This window comes from Gastrolobium bilobum, unplaced genomic scaffold, assembly GCF_033153095.1.
Source record: "Gastrolobium bilobum isolate Gb01-03AN ecotype WA unplaced genomic scaffold, APGP_CSIRO_Gbil_v1 utg39885, whole genome shotgun sequence".
Lineage (NCBI taxonomy): Eukaryota > Viridiplantae > Streptophyta > Magnoliopsida > Fabales > Fabaceae > Gastrolobium > Gastrolobium bilobum.
This window is the reverse complement of record NW_026898761.1, coordinates 43511-60726: the sequence shown is the minus strand read 5'-3', so window position 1 is coordinate 60726 and position 17216 is coordinate 43511. Positions and strand designations below refer to the sequence as shown.

General features: G+C 32.6%; 1 protein-coding gene across 1 annotated transcript; it reads left to right on the top strand.

Moving 5' to 3' along the window:
- Window positions 1-4075: 4075 nt before the first annotated feature.
- On the top strand, window positions 4076-7886 carry LOC133283915 (B3 domain-containing transcription factor VRN1-like). Its single transcript, XM_061480842.1, has 4 exons — window positions 4076-4619; window positions 4795-4904; window positions 5065-5259; window positions 7638-7886. The coding sequence occupies exons 1-4, from the start codon at window positions 4076-4078 to the stop codon at window positions 7884-7886; spliced, it is 1098 nt and encodes a 365-aa protein (XP_061336826.1).
- The last annotated feature ends 9330 nt before the right edge of the window (window positions 7887-17216 follow it).

Sequence of the window (17216 nt, the reverse complement as noted above, 5' to 3'; positions counted from 1 at the left end):
TTATTTGAAGAATATCCCACATTTCCTCAGCATTCTTAAAATTTGAAACACGAAAGTATTCATCACGACCTAAGGCATTTATGATCAAGTTTTGAGCTCTAGCATTCCAATTTCCTTTCTTAATTTCATCTTCAGTGTAATTATCTATATCTTTAAGAATATCTTCATCCTTCTCATTTTTTATAGTAGGTGGTGTGTACCCTTTTTCAACTACACTCCATACTCTTAAATCATTAGATTGAAGAAATATTTTCATCCGACTCTTCCAATAAGAATAATCGACACCATTAAAAAATGGAGGTCTAATACTAGATGATCCCTCAAGGGGCATATCATGGTTCAAAGAAGCCATCCCTTCTCTTGAAGCGGTTAAGCTCTTTACACAAGAGTTCAAGCTCTGATACCACTTGTTGGACAGGTGGCTTCAATACTCAAGGGGGGGTGAATTGAGTTTTACAAAATCTTTTCGCAAAGTACCTCCTTTGATGTTTTAAAAACTATTTCTTCAATAAAGTGATTTAATAAAGAAATGTCTAATAGTAAAAGCAAGTGTAGTGATCAACAAAGTAAGCAAGTGAATATATAAAGACAATCTAAGATGCAATTTTAATACTTAAAAAAAGGATTAAGGTTAGAGAAATTGCAAACTAGGTGTATCCTGGTTCGATCACCACCACCGTGACCTACGTCCAGACTGAAGCCGCTCGATCAATTCTTTTCACTAACTATCAAGCTTGAGGGTGCTTGACAAACCACTACAACTTTTCAAGACTTCGGGCTCTTGATGCCTTACACTTTTTCACTCCAAATTTTCTTAGAAATTTGGTGACCTTTCAAGTGTGTAGGGTTCACTCCCCTAGCTACTCAAGTAATCAAGGAAGGTGTTTAATAATGGCTAAGTACTCTTAAAGTACAAATAAGACAAGTTGAAGAACAATGGTATATGACACTCTCACAAGAATAAAGCTCAAATAGGATTTATGATCAAGAAGACAAGAATAATGCAAATAGGATGAGAATTAATGAGTAATGATGATCAATAAGTGTGTCCCATCAATGAGAACAATAGTCTCTATTTATAGAGGGCCCCTATGGCCTTTTTCCTACTCATTTTCGCAAACTAGCCGTTTTATAGCCGTTATTTTTGTCTCTGTACAGTAGGTAATCGATTACCATTGAGTGGGTAATCGATTACCATGAAGGGTAATCGATTACCAACCTGTTGAAAGGTTGGTTTTCGCCCTAAAATGGTTTTCTCTTGATTCACATCATTTTCAAATATTGTTTAAACATTTTATGAACATTGAAAAGTATGTTTTCATGTTAAGAATGTATTTGAATGTCAAACGATGATTTAATGCATGTATTTAAAAAATACTTTGAGCTTCATTCTTGTAAAGAATCAATTTACAAATAATCCTAAGTCCTACAGTATATTACTCTGAGTTTGGACTTAGTGACTTCTCTTGAAGCTTGAGTCTTGATCTTGTTTAGACTTCTTTTTTATGGTTGCACCTTGAAGCTTTCTTTCCATGTTTGTTATCATCGAAATCGTTGAACCTTTATATTCTTTTCATAGAGTGCATTGGTTCCACATCGACGGACCAGATTTTGAGTAGCTATAGGCTACTGCTATTTTGGAGTATATTGATGTTATTTAGCATTTCAGTATTTTGTGGATCATGATATTTGATCCTTTATTTTGTATATGACCTTTATATGTTTTGTACATGTCTGTCTGTTTGATGCATGTACATTTGGGTATTCAGGCATGTTGATATGACGATGTAGTATTCAGTTATGTTTACTTGATGGATTGCATGCTGTTAGATATAGTGGCACGGAGCCAAATTATGTATGCGCCCATGGATGATTATATGATTTTATATGGATGTCTGGTACTTCTGAAAGTATATGCTGTATAAACTGTCTATTAGGAACTCGTGAGAGTGGGATTGGAAAATCTCCAGTTGTCCGATTTACAGAGGTTACTCTGCCCGATTTTTCGTCTCCGTCAAATAAGAATTGAACTAGAAAAAGAAAAAGTTAGCTCGTATTTTCGTAAGTTAAGTCTTTCGTTGTTTCTGTTTGTATCATATGCATGTTAATTGAACCGGCTCGAGACGGGATGTTACAACCGCAAATTATATAACTCCAGTATCCACCAGTGAACGCAAAAAAATAAAAAAATTTAGGCTGATATGAATTTATTATTTTAGATATTACAAACACCGTATAAAAAAATTGTAAGATTTCATTTTATTTTTTATTGATAATAACCTAATTTTATAACTTTTTATTAAAAAATATTATTTTTTAATTGTGTCAATTTAATAAATTATAATTTTGATTGTGAAATAGAAATAATAAACTATTTAGTTATGAAAAATATAACGTACATTTTATTTTATTTTTTGATAATAACGTACATTTAAATGAAGGGAAACATGTCTGTCGTTTCAAAGAATAAATATTTGAGGAACATAATTAAATTAAAAGAAATCTTTTACTTTTTTCCATCATAATTTTTATTGTGTAATTATTTCTCCCATAATAAAGTATTTTAATTTTAACTAAAATAACATAATTTTATATGACGAAAACTAACCCCTAACCTAAGCCATCGCATTCGTAGATTCATACAAGTGATGAAATTGCGAAGATTGGCTTATTATGAATGCAATTGCAAGTAGAGCCCACGATAAAAAAAAAAAAAAAAAACCCAACAAAAGACAATTGAATGGGTTGAAATGCTACACTGGGAATGGTTAATAATTAAATGAAGAAAAGCCAAGTTGACCCAATTAAATGTCGTGGGAATTCAAAAATTTGACCAGTGTCTCGTGAAGGTAATAAACTTTTATTATTTGACTCAACTAATTGCACATTTTAAAATCCACTAGTTGTTGCCACAAAGCAAACACACAGAGAGGGTGGAACTAGGGGTGTAAATGGGTTGGGCTGGGCTGGGCTTTGGCCATCCTGGCCCAAGCCTACGTAAAAAAAAATCTAGCCTATCTGGCCTACTGGCCTATTAAAGGCTTTATTTGTAGGCCAAGCTCGGCCCATTTTCAAAAATAAGAAAGCCTGACATGGCCTACAGGCCTTGTAGGCTTCCCACTATATATACTAAGCAAAATAAATAAATTGTATAGAGCAAAAAAAGTTTCATTCATCCATGCACTAGTACTTCTCATAAGAAAAAGATGACAAACAAGAAAGAGTCAATATAATACCTCAGCTCTAGAATGTATATCATAGAGGAATAAAGTCAAAGTCAAAGAAATGAGAAAAATAAGAAAAATACAATTACTGGATGCTGAAATAAAGTCTACAAGAGAATGTCATTCATTTAAAAATCTTTAAACCACCATCAAGACAAGGGAAAGAAGAGTATTATTGAAAGATCTTCATCAGTAACATCATAATCCAGCAAGGTACCCATTGCTCCATGGTATTAAGCTGCAACAGCATGTAAAATTTGGAGACATTAGACAAGTTTTTCTTTCATAAAATAAAATAGCACAAAAAGTAAGAGATATTGGTATTTAGTACTTTGTGTCTTTGCCACATAAAATAAATATTATTTTATTATTTTATTTTCATAAATTAAATAGGCCAGCCTACAAGGCTGTAGGCCGGGCTTGACAAAATTGGCCTATGGCCTATTTATTAAAAAAGTTTTTTTATAAGCCTAAGCCTACTCTACTTTTCTGAAAGGCCGAGCCTGGGCTTAATGTAGGCCGGGCCGTAGGCTGGGCTGGGCCAGCCTGGCCCATTTACACCCCTAGGTGGAACACAAGTAGCAATATCCATGAGTAAGCACCCTCACCCCACTCTAATCCTGTTCTTCAAGATTATTCATGGAGCAAGTCTTGCAGATGGAAAGCTTGTAAACATTCTTTCCTTCATCTCCTTTTTCTCTCCGTGTATCTTCATTTTTTTTATTTTTTTTTTGGATTTTTATTGTGAGGTGACATGAATCATTTAAAAAATAAACGTATTCGTTCTGTAGCAGAACTATTACAAGACCAATTTTTGGATTTCTCTGTAATGTCTATGAATATCATTATGCATGCTAACAGAAAGTTCTTTGCAGAAGATCCCATACAATTTCATTAGGAAATATGGTGGTGACATGCCAAACCCAATGTTTCTCAAGCCTCCAGATGGCACTGAATGGGAAATATTTTGGACTAAACATGATGGTGATGTTTGGCTTCAAAAGGGTTGGAAAGAATTTGCCAGATATTACTCCCTAGATCATGGTCATATGGTCTTGTTTGAATACATGCAAACTTGTCATTTTGAGGTACACATATTTGACAAGAGTACCCTTGAAATAGATTATCCTTTGCATGTCTCTCAAGATGTACAAGACAACTTTGACCAGATTAGTGATGAAGACTCAATTAAAATTTTGGATGAGATACCACCATGCCATAAGACGAGAGAAAAATCACCAATGTTTTCTCCTCAACCACGTAAAAAATCAAGGACTGGCACAAGTGGAGATGTTAAGAGAAGATCCCCTGAGCAAAATTTGCCCCATCATGTCCAAACTGAAGGCAAAAACTTTGAGAAGTCTAAATTTTCATCAGTAAAGAAAGAATCTGATGGTATGTATTTCATGATTGGGTTATCCTTTTCATTTTATTTAATGTATTTCATGAGCTTTAGAGGTCAAATATTCATAACATACCCTTGTCACATAGTTAAATTCTAAGCTTGTCACATAGTTAAAATTGTGCAGAGTGAATCCTTAAACTAAGTGGTTTTGTTGCCATGCCACAGGTGAGACGGCAACTCACTGCCCCTTCACAAATGGAGCATTGAATGAAGCTAATAAATTTGCCTCAGAAAATCCCTTCTTCACAATCAATATTAACTCGGGAAATAGACCGGTAAGGTTAAGTTGAGCACTGACCAAATTAAATACATATATATCTGTATGGAAACTTCATACCAAGCAAGCAGCAAGCTTGTAGTTATTGTTGTACTTACATTAACAGTTAAAGTTAGGCTGTGATCTCATCATGGTGATGAAAATATAACTTGATGCAGCCTGTACCAAGGGCCTTCGTCAAAGAGTACTTCAATAATAAGACGCAGATTGTGAATTTCAAGTTTGGAAAGAAATTGTGGCCAGTAAAGTTGCTCTGTTATATGTTTTCTAGTGGTTGGTTCGCATTTGCAAGAGAAAGTGAATTGGTAGGTGGAGATGTTTGTGTCTTTGAGCTCATCAACAGAGAAGATGCAGTATTTGATGTTCATATTTTTAGAGGCCAATGTTCGTATTTTTTATTTTTGGAATATTTTTAGAAAGGACATCTTAAAGGATGTAAAATTGTCTAATTTTAAGGAAGAGAAAGAGATAAATCATGAGAAGGAGAGAGTGAACAAAAAAAAATATATAAATGTGGGTTTTAACTCTTTGTGAGAATAAAATATTATAAGTTATGTTATTTAAAAAGACAATACTTTTCCCTTTTCAAAATTAGTTCCGTTGAAAAAAATGAAAACTCAAAATTAAGATGATAAAACAAATGTGAGTCGAAGTTAATCGTTCGGTGGGTTTTAAGATGACTTTCAAAATGAGGGTTGGAAAAATTCTACATATGAAGTTTTTGACATTTACTCTTGAGATAGATGACTAAGCAATATACTCACACCTTATCATAGGAATAAAAAACAAACAAATGGATGGAGCTAATCCTTAAACTAGATGGTTTTGTTGTCAATGCACAGGTGTTAAGCCAACTCGAAGATCTTCACCGTTGATTACTCCCTGCCCCTTCACAAATGGAGTTATGAAAGAAGAAAATAAATTTGCCTCAAAAAATCCCTCTTTCGCTATCAATATAACGCCAATATATATGGAGGGACGAAGACCGGTAAGGTTTAGTTAGCATTATTTTACAAGTTTATAAATTATACTTTTAATTTTGGGTATTATTTCACTTATATCTAATGGCTTTAGTTTAATCTTTTTCAGCTACTTAAATCATTAGATACAAGAGAATTAATTTGCAATATGATCAGACCAAATACAGTATGGACTCGCCTATATGCAGTGGCGGAGCCAGGATTGGAGGAGATGGGGCGAAAATTAATTTTTTGTCTCGCATAATATCAATATTTTCTTTACCTATTAATCTCATACCTTCGTGAAACTCATTTAGGGAATTTTTTTATCAAAATATTAACTTTTAACATTTCAAAGACTGAAATAATGTACTGTTGGCCGGTTCCAACAAACATAAAAGGTAGTTTAAAGCAATAATTAAAAAAGAAAAAAGAAAAAAAAGTGCCTTAATTAAAACAATGCTTTTAACTATAATTTTAAAAAAAAAAAATTAAAAGACTGCAAACAAGTTGCCACAAAAAGTGAATCTTTTAAGTTAGAGTAAACTCATTTTCTTTATATGAAACCACTACACAAAGAGAAACACAACCATGCAAATGAAAAGAGAGCAAAAGGGTGGTAAAAAGGTCAAAGCTTTCATTAACCAAAACATAGCATATGAAAATAAAAAAGAAAATGCAAAAAAACTTAAACATAACACACACACTTTAAGTGAAGTGGAGGTAGATTTCAACTTGAATCTCAAACCAGAACTTCTAGTAGAAGCACGTTTAATAGTACCATGTTAACCTTCAACTGCATTAAAAAAAATTCAATTTTTTTTGGAGAGGGGGGCGGCCGCCCACCCTAGCCTCCCCCTGTCTATATGTATCGAGCCCAATCACACACGGTTGAATGAGCTTACGTTGTTAGTGGCCTGGGCCTGGTATTGCTGTTGGAGAGTGCTTGAGCTGGTATTGCTGTTGGAGAGTGCTTGAGCTTTGTCCTTCTCGTTGGCGTGTTGCACCAAATGGGGGCTACCTGCAAAGATACTCATATGCTTAAGTCAGTATCAGAGGCAAGTGTTTTTTGTGTTGATTAAGTAAAGATGATCGTACCTTGGTGGTATATCGTTTGCTTATATAGTAGTTAAGATGCCGCCTTAGTTAAAGCGGCTTGACTTCTGAGTGGCCAGCTTTGGGCTGCAGGTCAGTCAGGGGACCTGAGTAGCCTTATCTTCCATAGTGTCTTGTAGTAGAGTTGTGGCAAGCTGGAACTGTTCGTTGTTTACTGGAGTTAAGGCGCGGTGGAGTTGCTTTGGGCCTTAAGTTTACTTCCTATAGAAGGTTTCATACGCGATGTGAGTATCGCGTCTTGTGTGACGTGATGAAGGCATCGCGTCTTGTGTGTCGCGATGAGGGCATCGCGTCTTGTGTGTCGCGATGAGGGCATCGCGTATGTGTTTGTTCTTTGCGCTTTGCTCTGGTCTTCAATGGGTCTGGGCTTCCTTATGTGTTTTTGGGCCCTGATTGGACCTATATTTTATCCAGATCACAATATTAAGTATAAGACTTCTTATAAAGGTATAAGAACAACATATATAGATGCCAACTTACTAGTTTTATCTTCATTAATAACAATTTGATTCCTAGGGAACTTACACCGTATAGGTCAATTATTTTCATATATATGATGTGGGGAAACTTTATAAATGGCAAGCAGCAAGACTGCAGTTACTATTACTGTTAACACTTATATTAAGTGTTTGGTGATGAAAATATAACTTATGCAGCGTGTACCACCAGCCTTCCTCGAAGAGTACTTCAAGAACAAGACGCAGATTGTGATGTTACAATTTGAAAACAAATTGTGGCCTGTAAAGTTGCTCTGTTATCCACACAACAATTATGGTGTATTGTCTAGTGGTTGGTCCCAATTTGCAGGAGAAAGTGATTTGGTAGGTGGAGAGCTTTGTGTCTTTGAGCTCATCAACAGAGAAGATGCAGTGCTTCGTGTTCATATTTTCAGAGGCTACTGTTAGCCAATACAATAGGAGCTGTTTGCATTTGTTACCTTAGCTCTTAAAGATGTATCGTTCCTCTGGAATGGAATGGATCATGATTAGGAATGTCATTTTTAAATAAATTTAAAATATATATCTGTTAGCATTTATTATTTTTCAAATTTATTTACCCTAAAATAAGAAGATAAAAAAATGCTGTAGAAAGTAAGTACTTATTTTTTATAAGACAGCATCGTATTCATCCCTGTCTTATTATCTTATATGAGTGAAAAATAAACAAATCATGGACACGTATTTTCTTTCGATTCTTCTTATGACTAGATTCAATTTCCCGGTGCCTGCGAAAAGAAAAAGAATTTCACGCAGAAATAATAATGTCAAAATATTTATTTAAAACATATTAAACATAACAAATAATATATGGCAAAATAATTTCTGCAGCCGCTGCACCTACAACAAGTCAGGATACGGCACCGGATCCTAGGATACAGAACCAGATCCTGGTTTTTTTTTTTTTTAAGAAAAACTGTGGGACCCACTTTTCTGTGTCAGCTGCAGATAACACTGTCTACGACGGCTGCAGAAATGATAAGCTCATAATATATACATATATATAATGGGTTTTATAAGAGTTATGTTGTAGAAAAAGTGATTGTGTAATGTTATAGAGATTCGTTTTGCGTACCATAATTTCTTTTTTTTCTTTTTTCTTAAAAAAGTGTGGGCCCCACAAAATGTTGTGTGTAGGAAAGTTTGTTGTGTCATGTTAAACGACAAATGTAAACCCCATATATAATATATGAGAAAAATATTTCTCAAGTTGCTTGAGATATATTTATCTCTGGTTTCCCCAAAACTACGTCATTTTGTTTATTTATTTCTTTATATTACTTGATTCACCTTTGAATGGTTATGATTTCTTTTTTCTCTCTCTTCCTTTATCACCGTTGATTCATCTTTGTACGATTATGATTTAGTAGCCGAAAATAGAGTTATCTCAAGCAGCTTGAGAAATGATAAGCTCTCTCTCTCTATATATATATATCATTGTTATTAAACTCGGCTCGGTCATTGACCAAGTCAAGATACTAAGGAGGTGTATTGGATTAGGATTTTAAAAGATTTTTTTGAGATAAAAAATCTTATAGATCTGAAAAGACTATTTAGAAGTGGAGGTACTTTAAAGACTTTTTTTACAATCAAGATTTCATAAGATTGGATTTTAAAAGATTTTAATAGAATTTATAAGATTTGAAAGGACAATTTGGATTTATGAGATTTTAAAAAATAATATGAATTTTTAACAAACATTCAAAATTACAAGAGTCAATAAAAAAATAACAAAGAAATGTAATGAAATTAATAAAAAAAGTAAAACCTAATATAATTTTCTCAATTAGTAAAACATAATATAATTTTTAACAAACATTCAAAATTACAAGAGTCAATAAAAAAATAACAAACAAATGCAATGAAATTAATAAAAGAAGTAAAACCTAATATAATTTTCTCAATTAGTAAAACATAATATAATTTTTAACAAACATTCAAAATTACTAAGCAACAACTCTTCAAATATCTAAAGTTACATTAGTCCTCCACGCATTAGCATTTTTCTCTTGGGTTTGACCAATGGATTGAAAATTATCTTCTTCATTTGGTATCAAAGCTATGCATATATGATTATAAGACTCATTTTTTTAATTATTAAAATAATTCTAAATTTGCATATAGAACCTAAAGTTCGTGATAAAATTTCATTTGGAATTTTTTGCAATTGATCTTGAAAACCTTGAGATTTTTGTTCTACGTGATAAGAGTTTTCTAACTTATATCATATGCATATTTTCATTGAATATTCTACGAAAAATTCAAATTCAAATTTCTGGGTTTTATTACATAAAAGTTTAGAAAATTTCTCAAATTTTTTTCAAACGATACATTGAAACCTTAAATTACTTTGGGGCTTTTGAAAAACAAGTTTTTAGTTATCTATTGACACAATAATTGTTTGAAATCGTTTCCTATAGTGAAGGAATTTCGTTCATGAATGTATTGTTACGAAATATATGGTTCATATTATGAAAGTTTTAATCTTTCTTTATATTGATATTATTTCATTGATGTAAAACGAAAATTGGTTTGAGGATTTTAGTTTCTCTGTTATTTTCCTACTATTTTATGTTGTTTTTAATACAAAAATCACACCTTTTGTGCCAAGAAAAACCGTGATCCATAGCTTGAAAAATCAATTTTTAAACTTTCAAAAATTTTCAAAAATGGCTAAAAATATACTATTTTTGAGATTGATTATATTAAAATCTCGTTAGTTTGTTATTTTGGGTTGTTTTGTAATGAAAATCGCTAAAAAAATATGCTATTTTTGAGTTTTGACGAAGCTCCCATGGCGGAATCCGATTTTGAGCGAGTCTGCTCAAGGAAGAAGAAACACTGCAATAGAGAAATCTCAAGAAATCTTAGGTGTTAGGGTGAGATTGTGAGAGAGGCATCCTATTTATATTTCTTACTAAAAAGTCTCACGAAATCCACACCAATAGAAAATTCATTAAAATCAATAGATTTTTGAATATCACAAGATTGTTTTGTCATTGTTTAAAATCTTGATTGAATACCAACGGATTTGGACGGACTCTAAAATAATCTTTTAAAATCCTAATCGAATACCAGAAGACTTTTTTTCTATCCATTAAAATCCTAATTGAATACCAATGGATTTTTTTGTTCAAAAATAATCTATGAAAATCCTTTGAAATCTCAATCCAATACACCCCCTAAGTTACTGGGTCACTGATTTAATCGCATGCCCAGTAAGTATACATAAATATATAATTTATATTAAAAGATTTTAAATATACTCAAATACTTATAAAAAATGATATTGGTTTCAAATATTCTAATATAAAAAATAATAAATCACACACCATTGTACTATAAACGTAATTTTAATGCTTCAATTGATTCCTATGCTTATTAATTTATCCAAATTTGAACATTAAAAATATTTGGAGAAATATTTATATAAACAAAATTAATTTGTCCAATTTAATATTAAAAATACTCAAATCAATAATAATAATAATAATAATAATCGGTCCAAAGTCCAACCAATTTCATGTCATTGCTTAGCTAAAATAAAAATAAAAAAGAAAACTTGTATATTTCATTAATTTTTTCTCGATATCACACAAAAGTTCATATCCACTTGTAGAGCACTCTTTCTTTTGGTCCACAAAAGTCTAATTCAGAAAGCAAAACCTGACTTTCCTTCTTTTTCTCCGTTGGAAGCTGCCTTCTTTTCCGCTACTGTTACAAGAAACGGTTACCACTACACCCTCGTCAATTACAAATTCTCAAAGTGTCGTTATGATAGTTTTTTTATTGTCGTAGTCGCTTAAATCAGGTGTGAGCTAAAACCATTGGCAGGTCTTGTGGTTTGGGACTGCGAGTGACAGTGCTATCCAAGTATCAAGCTTTACCTACGATTTTCTCTCTAATAAGTATCAAGCTTTACCTTCAATTCTCTCTCAAACAAGCATAGTGTTGAGATCCATTATTTTTTTTAAAATAAATATGCATGACCTGGCAAGTTCAAATAAAACTGGTTAGGTCAAAATCGACTAGATCAACGGTTTTTACAAAAATCGACCAGTTCACACCGGTTCCATTACATGTCCAAAAATTGAACCGGTTACATGATCAGTTTACCAATTTCTGCGTCGACCCAACTGTGTCGATCCAGGTTTTATAGCGCGTGCACACACACACACTTATGTATATATATGAGGTAGGATCCTTTGACACCAGTGTCAAATTTGAAATTTGACACCTCATCTTAAAGCCATTAGATCAAAAAAGATTAACGACTCTGATTTTTAAGTATGTGACACCATTGATCTTTTTTTATCAATTTAAATTTGACACCGGTGTCAAAGAATCCTACCCCTATATATATATATATATATATATATATATATATATATATATATATATATATATATATATATATATATATATATGCCATGATCCTTTGACACCGATTTTAAATAAATGTTTGACACCTCATTGAGTTATTGATCTTACCTTTATCTAACGACTCTGATTTGTAATAATGTGACATCGTTGATCTGCCTTGATCTAACGACCCTCAGATGAGATAACTTTTTGTTTCACACACACACATATACATATATATGGACATGATCATTTGACACCGGGTCAAATAAAAAGTTTGACACCTCATTTGAGAGTCATTCATTGATCTTACCTTGATTTAACGACTCTAATTTGTAAGCATGTGACAATGTTGATCTGTCTTGATCTAATGACCATCAGATAAGGTGTCACACTTTTAATTTAATACTGGTGTCAAATGATCCTACCACACACATATATATATCCACGGGTTAAAAAATTACCTGACTTGTCCATTTTGAGCATTGTTGGACTCATTGGGGGCAACAATTAATGAAACACCAATACCGACAACCAATACACGACATGATACAACACCGTATGACATTTCAATATGTCAATTCTTAAAAAAGTTTAGATTTCGACATTTTGAGACACATTTTAATATTAAATAATATTTGTAATATATTCAATGTATATTACATTTCATATTCAATAACTTAAAAAAAGGAAACAAAATGGATTATATCCATCAATTTAACCAAAAAATCAAAGAAAATCAATTATTTCCATAATTCTTTGGGTATGATATTGTAACAACCAACTAGTGTTACAACCAATCAATTTCATCGTTAGATCGATTATGTTGATCCAACGGTTATATTTATTTTCATCTTTGTATGGTTATGATTCTCCATATTTAATGTGAAAGCATTAAATATGAGAAATCATAATCATACAAAGGTAAAAATAAATATAAAGTATTAAATTTGGGAAATCATAACCATACAAAGATGAAAATAAATATAACCGTTGGATCAACATAACGATCTAATAGTGAAATTGATTGGTAGTAACATTGGTAGTAATACTAGTTGGTTGTTACAATATCCTTCTCCTAATTCTTTTACATTAACAAAAAGCAAAAATAATAGAATATCCAAAGAAAATCATAAATTATGCAGACCACATTACAATAAAAGTTTAATTATTTTCTTTTAATGGAGCATTTTATCATCTCCATCTAGAAAAACACTTTATTCTATCTCTGGCTCATCAAGTCGAACACTAGAAAAACACTTTCATTTAGTCCTTTATTTTAATTTTTCATTATATGTATATTAATTTTTGAACATGTTGAACTTGTGTTGGACATAGACTCTTCATATGTTTTAATGTGCCCATGATTTCTAGGGGTGACTCTATCAAAGTCATTTTCTCCATTCTCTAGACTTAAACTCGAGACCTTTGGGGAAACAAAAACCTACCAATGGTTTATGGTAAAATGATATATTTTTAAATCTAATTTTCTAAAAATAACTTCACAAGTCTTAAAATGATTACGTCTTTAAATATATAAATATAGAACAATGTTTTCAGGATTGCAATTCTTTTCAATGTATCGCGCTAGCTATTAGGACGATGTCCTTCTTATATTAGTGCGAAAGGAACACAAGTCATCATGTGGAGCATCAATTAGGCACTTGGAGAGAAAAACACAATAATTTTTAATGTGAAAAATCTCCCCTAATGGAAAGGAATAAAAACCATAGAACCTAATACAGACCATCTTCAATTATGATAATAATCTGGTTATGCATAATCTTATAGCTTTATATCAGATAGGACTTAAGAGCATACAAACACAAGTGATTAGTCTAATGACTATTAGGTTAGATCACATACGGTTGAGCTGGGACAATTGATGGAGAGAAGAGTTGGAGGATGCTTGGCGAGACGATTGGAGCGTTGGCTAGATGATTCAGGAGGCTATAGGAGACTTATATGGGATTATGGAAAAAGACTCAAGGGGTCCAAGGTGATTCACTATTCAAGTAGCTCAAGTATTGAGGAATTGATGATTCTGTCTGGGCTGAATGCCTTGATATTTATAGTAGAGGGGTTCATTTGATTATGTCACCTATGTATGGTGGTATTCATTCTCATTGGTCGAGAGTAGCAGCCTTTCACATGCTATGATGTAGGCGAGATGCGTATAGTCAGGTTATGTCCTTGTAGATGTTGTGGCAAGCTGGTGTCGTCATTTAGTCATTGGTTTGTGTGGTGGCCAGGTTGTTCTGAGCAGCTGATCTCGCTAGGTCCCATTTGTCTAAGCTACTTGTTAGCATGTGTTAGTAAGGATGCGAAATATTTTTTGCTTTACGCGAGATGAACGTGCATTCCCTTATGTTTAAGCAATGGTCCTGGGCCCATTGATCTTTTCCTAGGCTGAGCCTCCATCTCGCATAAGTCAGGTGCAAATCAACCTGTATAATAAAGAGGATGTCAGAAACCTGAAGTGACTTGAATTATTCAATAAGGTAACTATTTTTGCTTTAATTTTTAGCAGATCAATATGTATCATGTTTTCACCTTATATAGTAAATAAAACAACTTGATTATGTCTATTACACAATCTACGATACAATACACACAATAGCTTTCTATGTGGCAAATCAATTAAAAGGCGTAACCTATCTTATATAGCCTAGAGATAGGCCCAAATCATTGGTAGTTAAATTGGGCCTTCTTCTCACAAATCACAGTTAAACACAATTCCATATATTCAACAAGACCCAATATTCCAATAAATGCTAAAACTCAATTCAATTTTATCACAAAATGGGCTTTGTTAATAATCAATTGGAAAATTCAATTATTTTAAAAATATTTATTTCAATATTATCTTTTACGTAGTCATTCTTTTCGTGGTGACACTAACTCTAGGTCGAAGGAACTAAGTCCACTCCCTAAGGCCCCATAACCTTAATACCCCAGTTATACGCACAATAGAATCTATAAATCATTTCCTTGAACAACATTCCAAAGAAATCAACTTTATTTATGCTCACATTAAATATAAAAGTACATAAAATGATAATTAATGATCATGTCTTATGTGAATATCAAATACAGTAATGCATGTCTCATTTCGTGCTAGAATCTCTACACTGGCCTCTTGCCTTAAAATGCATCAATATCAATAATCTCAGTACCTGAAAAATATTCCCCAAATGAGTTTCATGTGATTGGGCAACTATGTTGGAAATCCCTATGTGATGGGATATTATATATTGAGTTGAATATCAATTATCAAATGGCAATGACCATGAAATTGAGGTCTAAAAGAATGAAAGATATGTGGCATTGTGTAAACATATAAGGTTAAATTTGATTTTGAGGTACAAAAAAGGTTCCTTGTGGATTAAAGTATGAAAGTGAATTCATAGATAGATGAACGCGTTACTAGGGAACAATTGGTATTGTGATCCTAAATTATTGATCATATCATATGAGAATGTAAGTATGGAACTTGAAAGCATTATGATTGAAGTAAGATATTAGAGGGATTGATGATAGATCGTGGATGGTCAAGATCGTGTAATATACATAATAATGGTGTAAGGCATCAGTATGCCAGTAGTGAAAATAGACACTAACTTGATTAATTGCAGGTACTTGTTCAACATAAACTGTAGAAATGAAATTGCGCGTTCTTGGATTAAGAACTTGAGTAGAAGTGCATGTATGTATGACCTGTGGCTAGAGGCCGTGAATAGGGATTATTTCCACTGAGAGTGAGTTTACCGGGAGCGTAAAACTATGTAATTACCTACGTAAAATTGCACCAAAGAAATGGTGAGATACCGGGATGATATTTAATCTGAACTAAGATATTTAGTAACTTTGGTTGTATATCAAAGTAAATCTATGTGATAAATGGTACTAAAAAGGGCTTAATGGCAGAAGTGCCAGAATTTCAGGAATAAAATTGAATCGAGGATAAATGTTGATTAAAATGTGTCGGAGTATGTTATGTGCTTGAAAGGTAGGGATTGGATGTTAGAAAAATAATGGTTGAATTGCCCAGAAATTAGACTGGATGTGATTCTATGTGGATCTTTGTTGATAAGCTAACTAGGGTAGCACACCTTCTAAAAGGAATTGTATGCTCTGTAGGTAAGGTAACCCGACTGGTGAGAATGAATTAGTTAATTAGAGTAAGCTCTTAGCCACGCCGTTACGTTCTGGATGAATTACATGTGGTGATGCCAGATGATATTGAGATACAGGAGAACTTAAAGACTCTTGTTGGTCCGTTATGTATTCTGGACCATAGTGAAAAGAAACTCTGAGACAAGATTATCACTATGGTCAAAGTGTAGAGGCAAGGACGCACACCTGAGGAAGCTACTTGAGAGCGATATGATGAGATTCTCCGGCTATATCCTGAGTTAGTGGACGCGTATGATTTTAATTTTGCGGACAAAATTGCAAAAAGGTTGGGTGAATATAACACCTCACATATTTGAAATACAAGATTAAAGGTTAATTGTGGGTTAGAGGGTTTAATTAGAAAATCTTGAGCGTTAGGTCAAAATACACGAAGGGTAAAATGGTAATTTGACAAATACGTAACCCTAACATGTGAAATGGTAAAATTAGACATTATTTGATGAAAAAAATTGATGGATTTGGATTCAGAACAAAATTTGGAGTTAACAGGCAAGTTTCTGGAAAATTAAGAAATAGTAATTTTTACCGGATAAAATATTGCGGTGTAATTTTATCGGGAAACTCAGAATTGAGATTTCTGCTCTAGGATTGGATATATGTTAAAAGAAGTATTTAGAATTAAGAAAAATTATTATGAGAATTATTTGGTGAATTTTGGGGAAACGTGCCGATAATGCATAACTAGGGGTAAAATCATAATTTTACCAAATTACTGAAAAACTATAGATTCATCTGTTAAAGTAATTTTAATGGACATTACTGAATGTTGAAATTTTGATTTGGTGACTAATTCTTGGATTAGTGGGAGTTTAAGTATGTGATGATGTGGATTCATTAAATGCATTTTGGTCTTTTCACCAAGGAAACACTTAAACACATGGCACCCCACTTAAGTGAATTAAAGAGACCTCATTAAGCAATTTTCAGCTGTCTTCTTCGTGGTATGCAACAAGAGAACTGAGAGCAATGTTATTAAAATTGGCCCGGTCATTGACTCGGTCACGGTATTGGGTCACTGGTTCAACCGCATGACCCGATAATTATATGCAATTTTATAATTTATATTAAGAAATTATAAACATATTCAAATATCTAAAAAAAATGATAAAAATTTCAAATATTTTAATATAAAAAATAATAAATCGCATATTATTATCCAATAAAAGATCAAACAAAAAT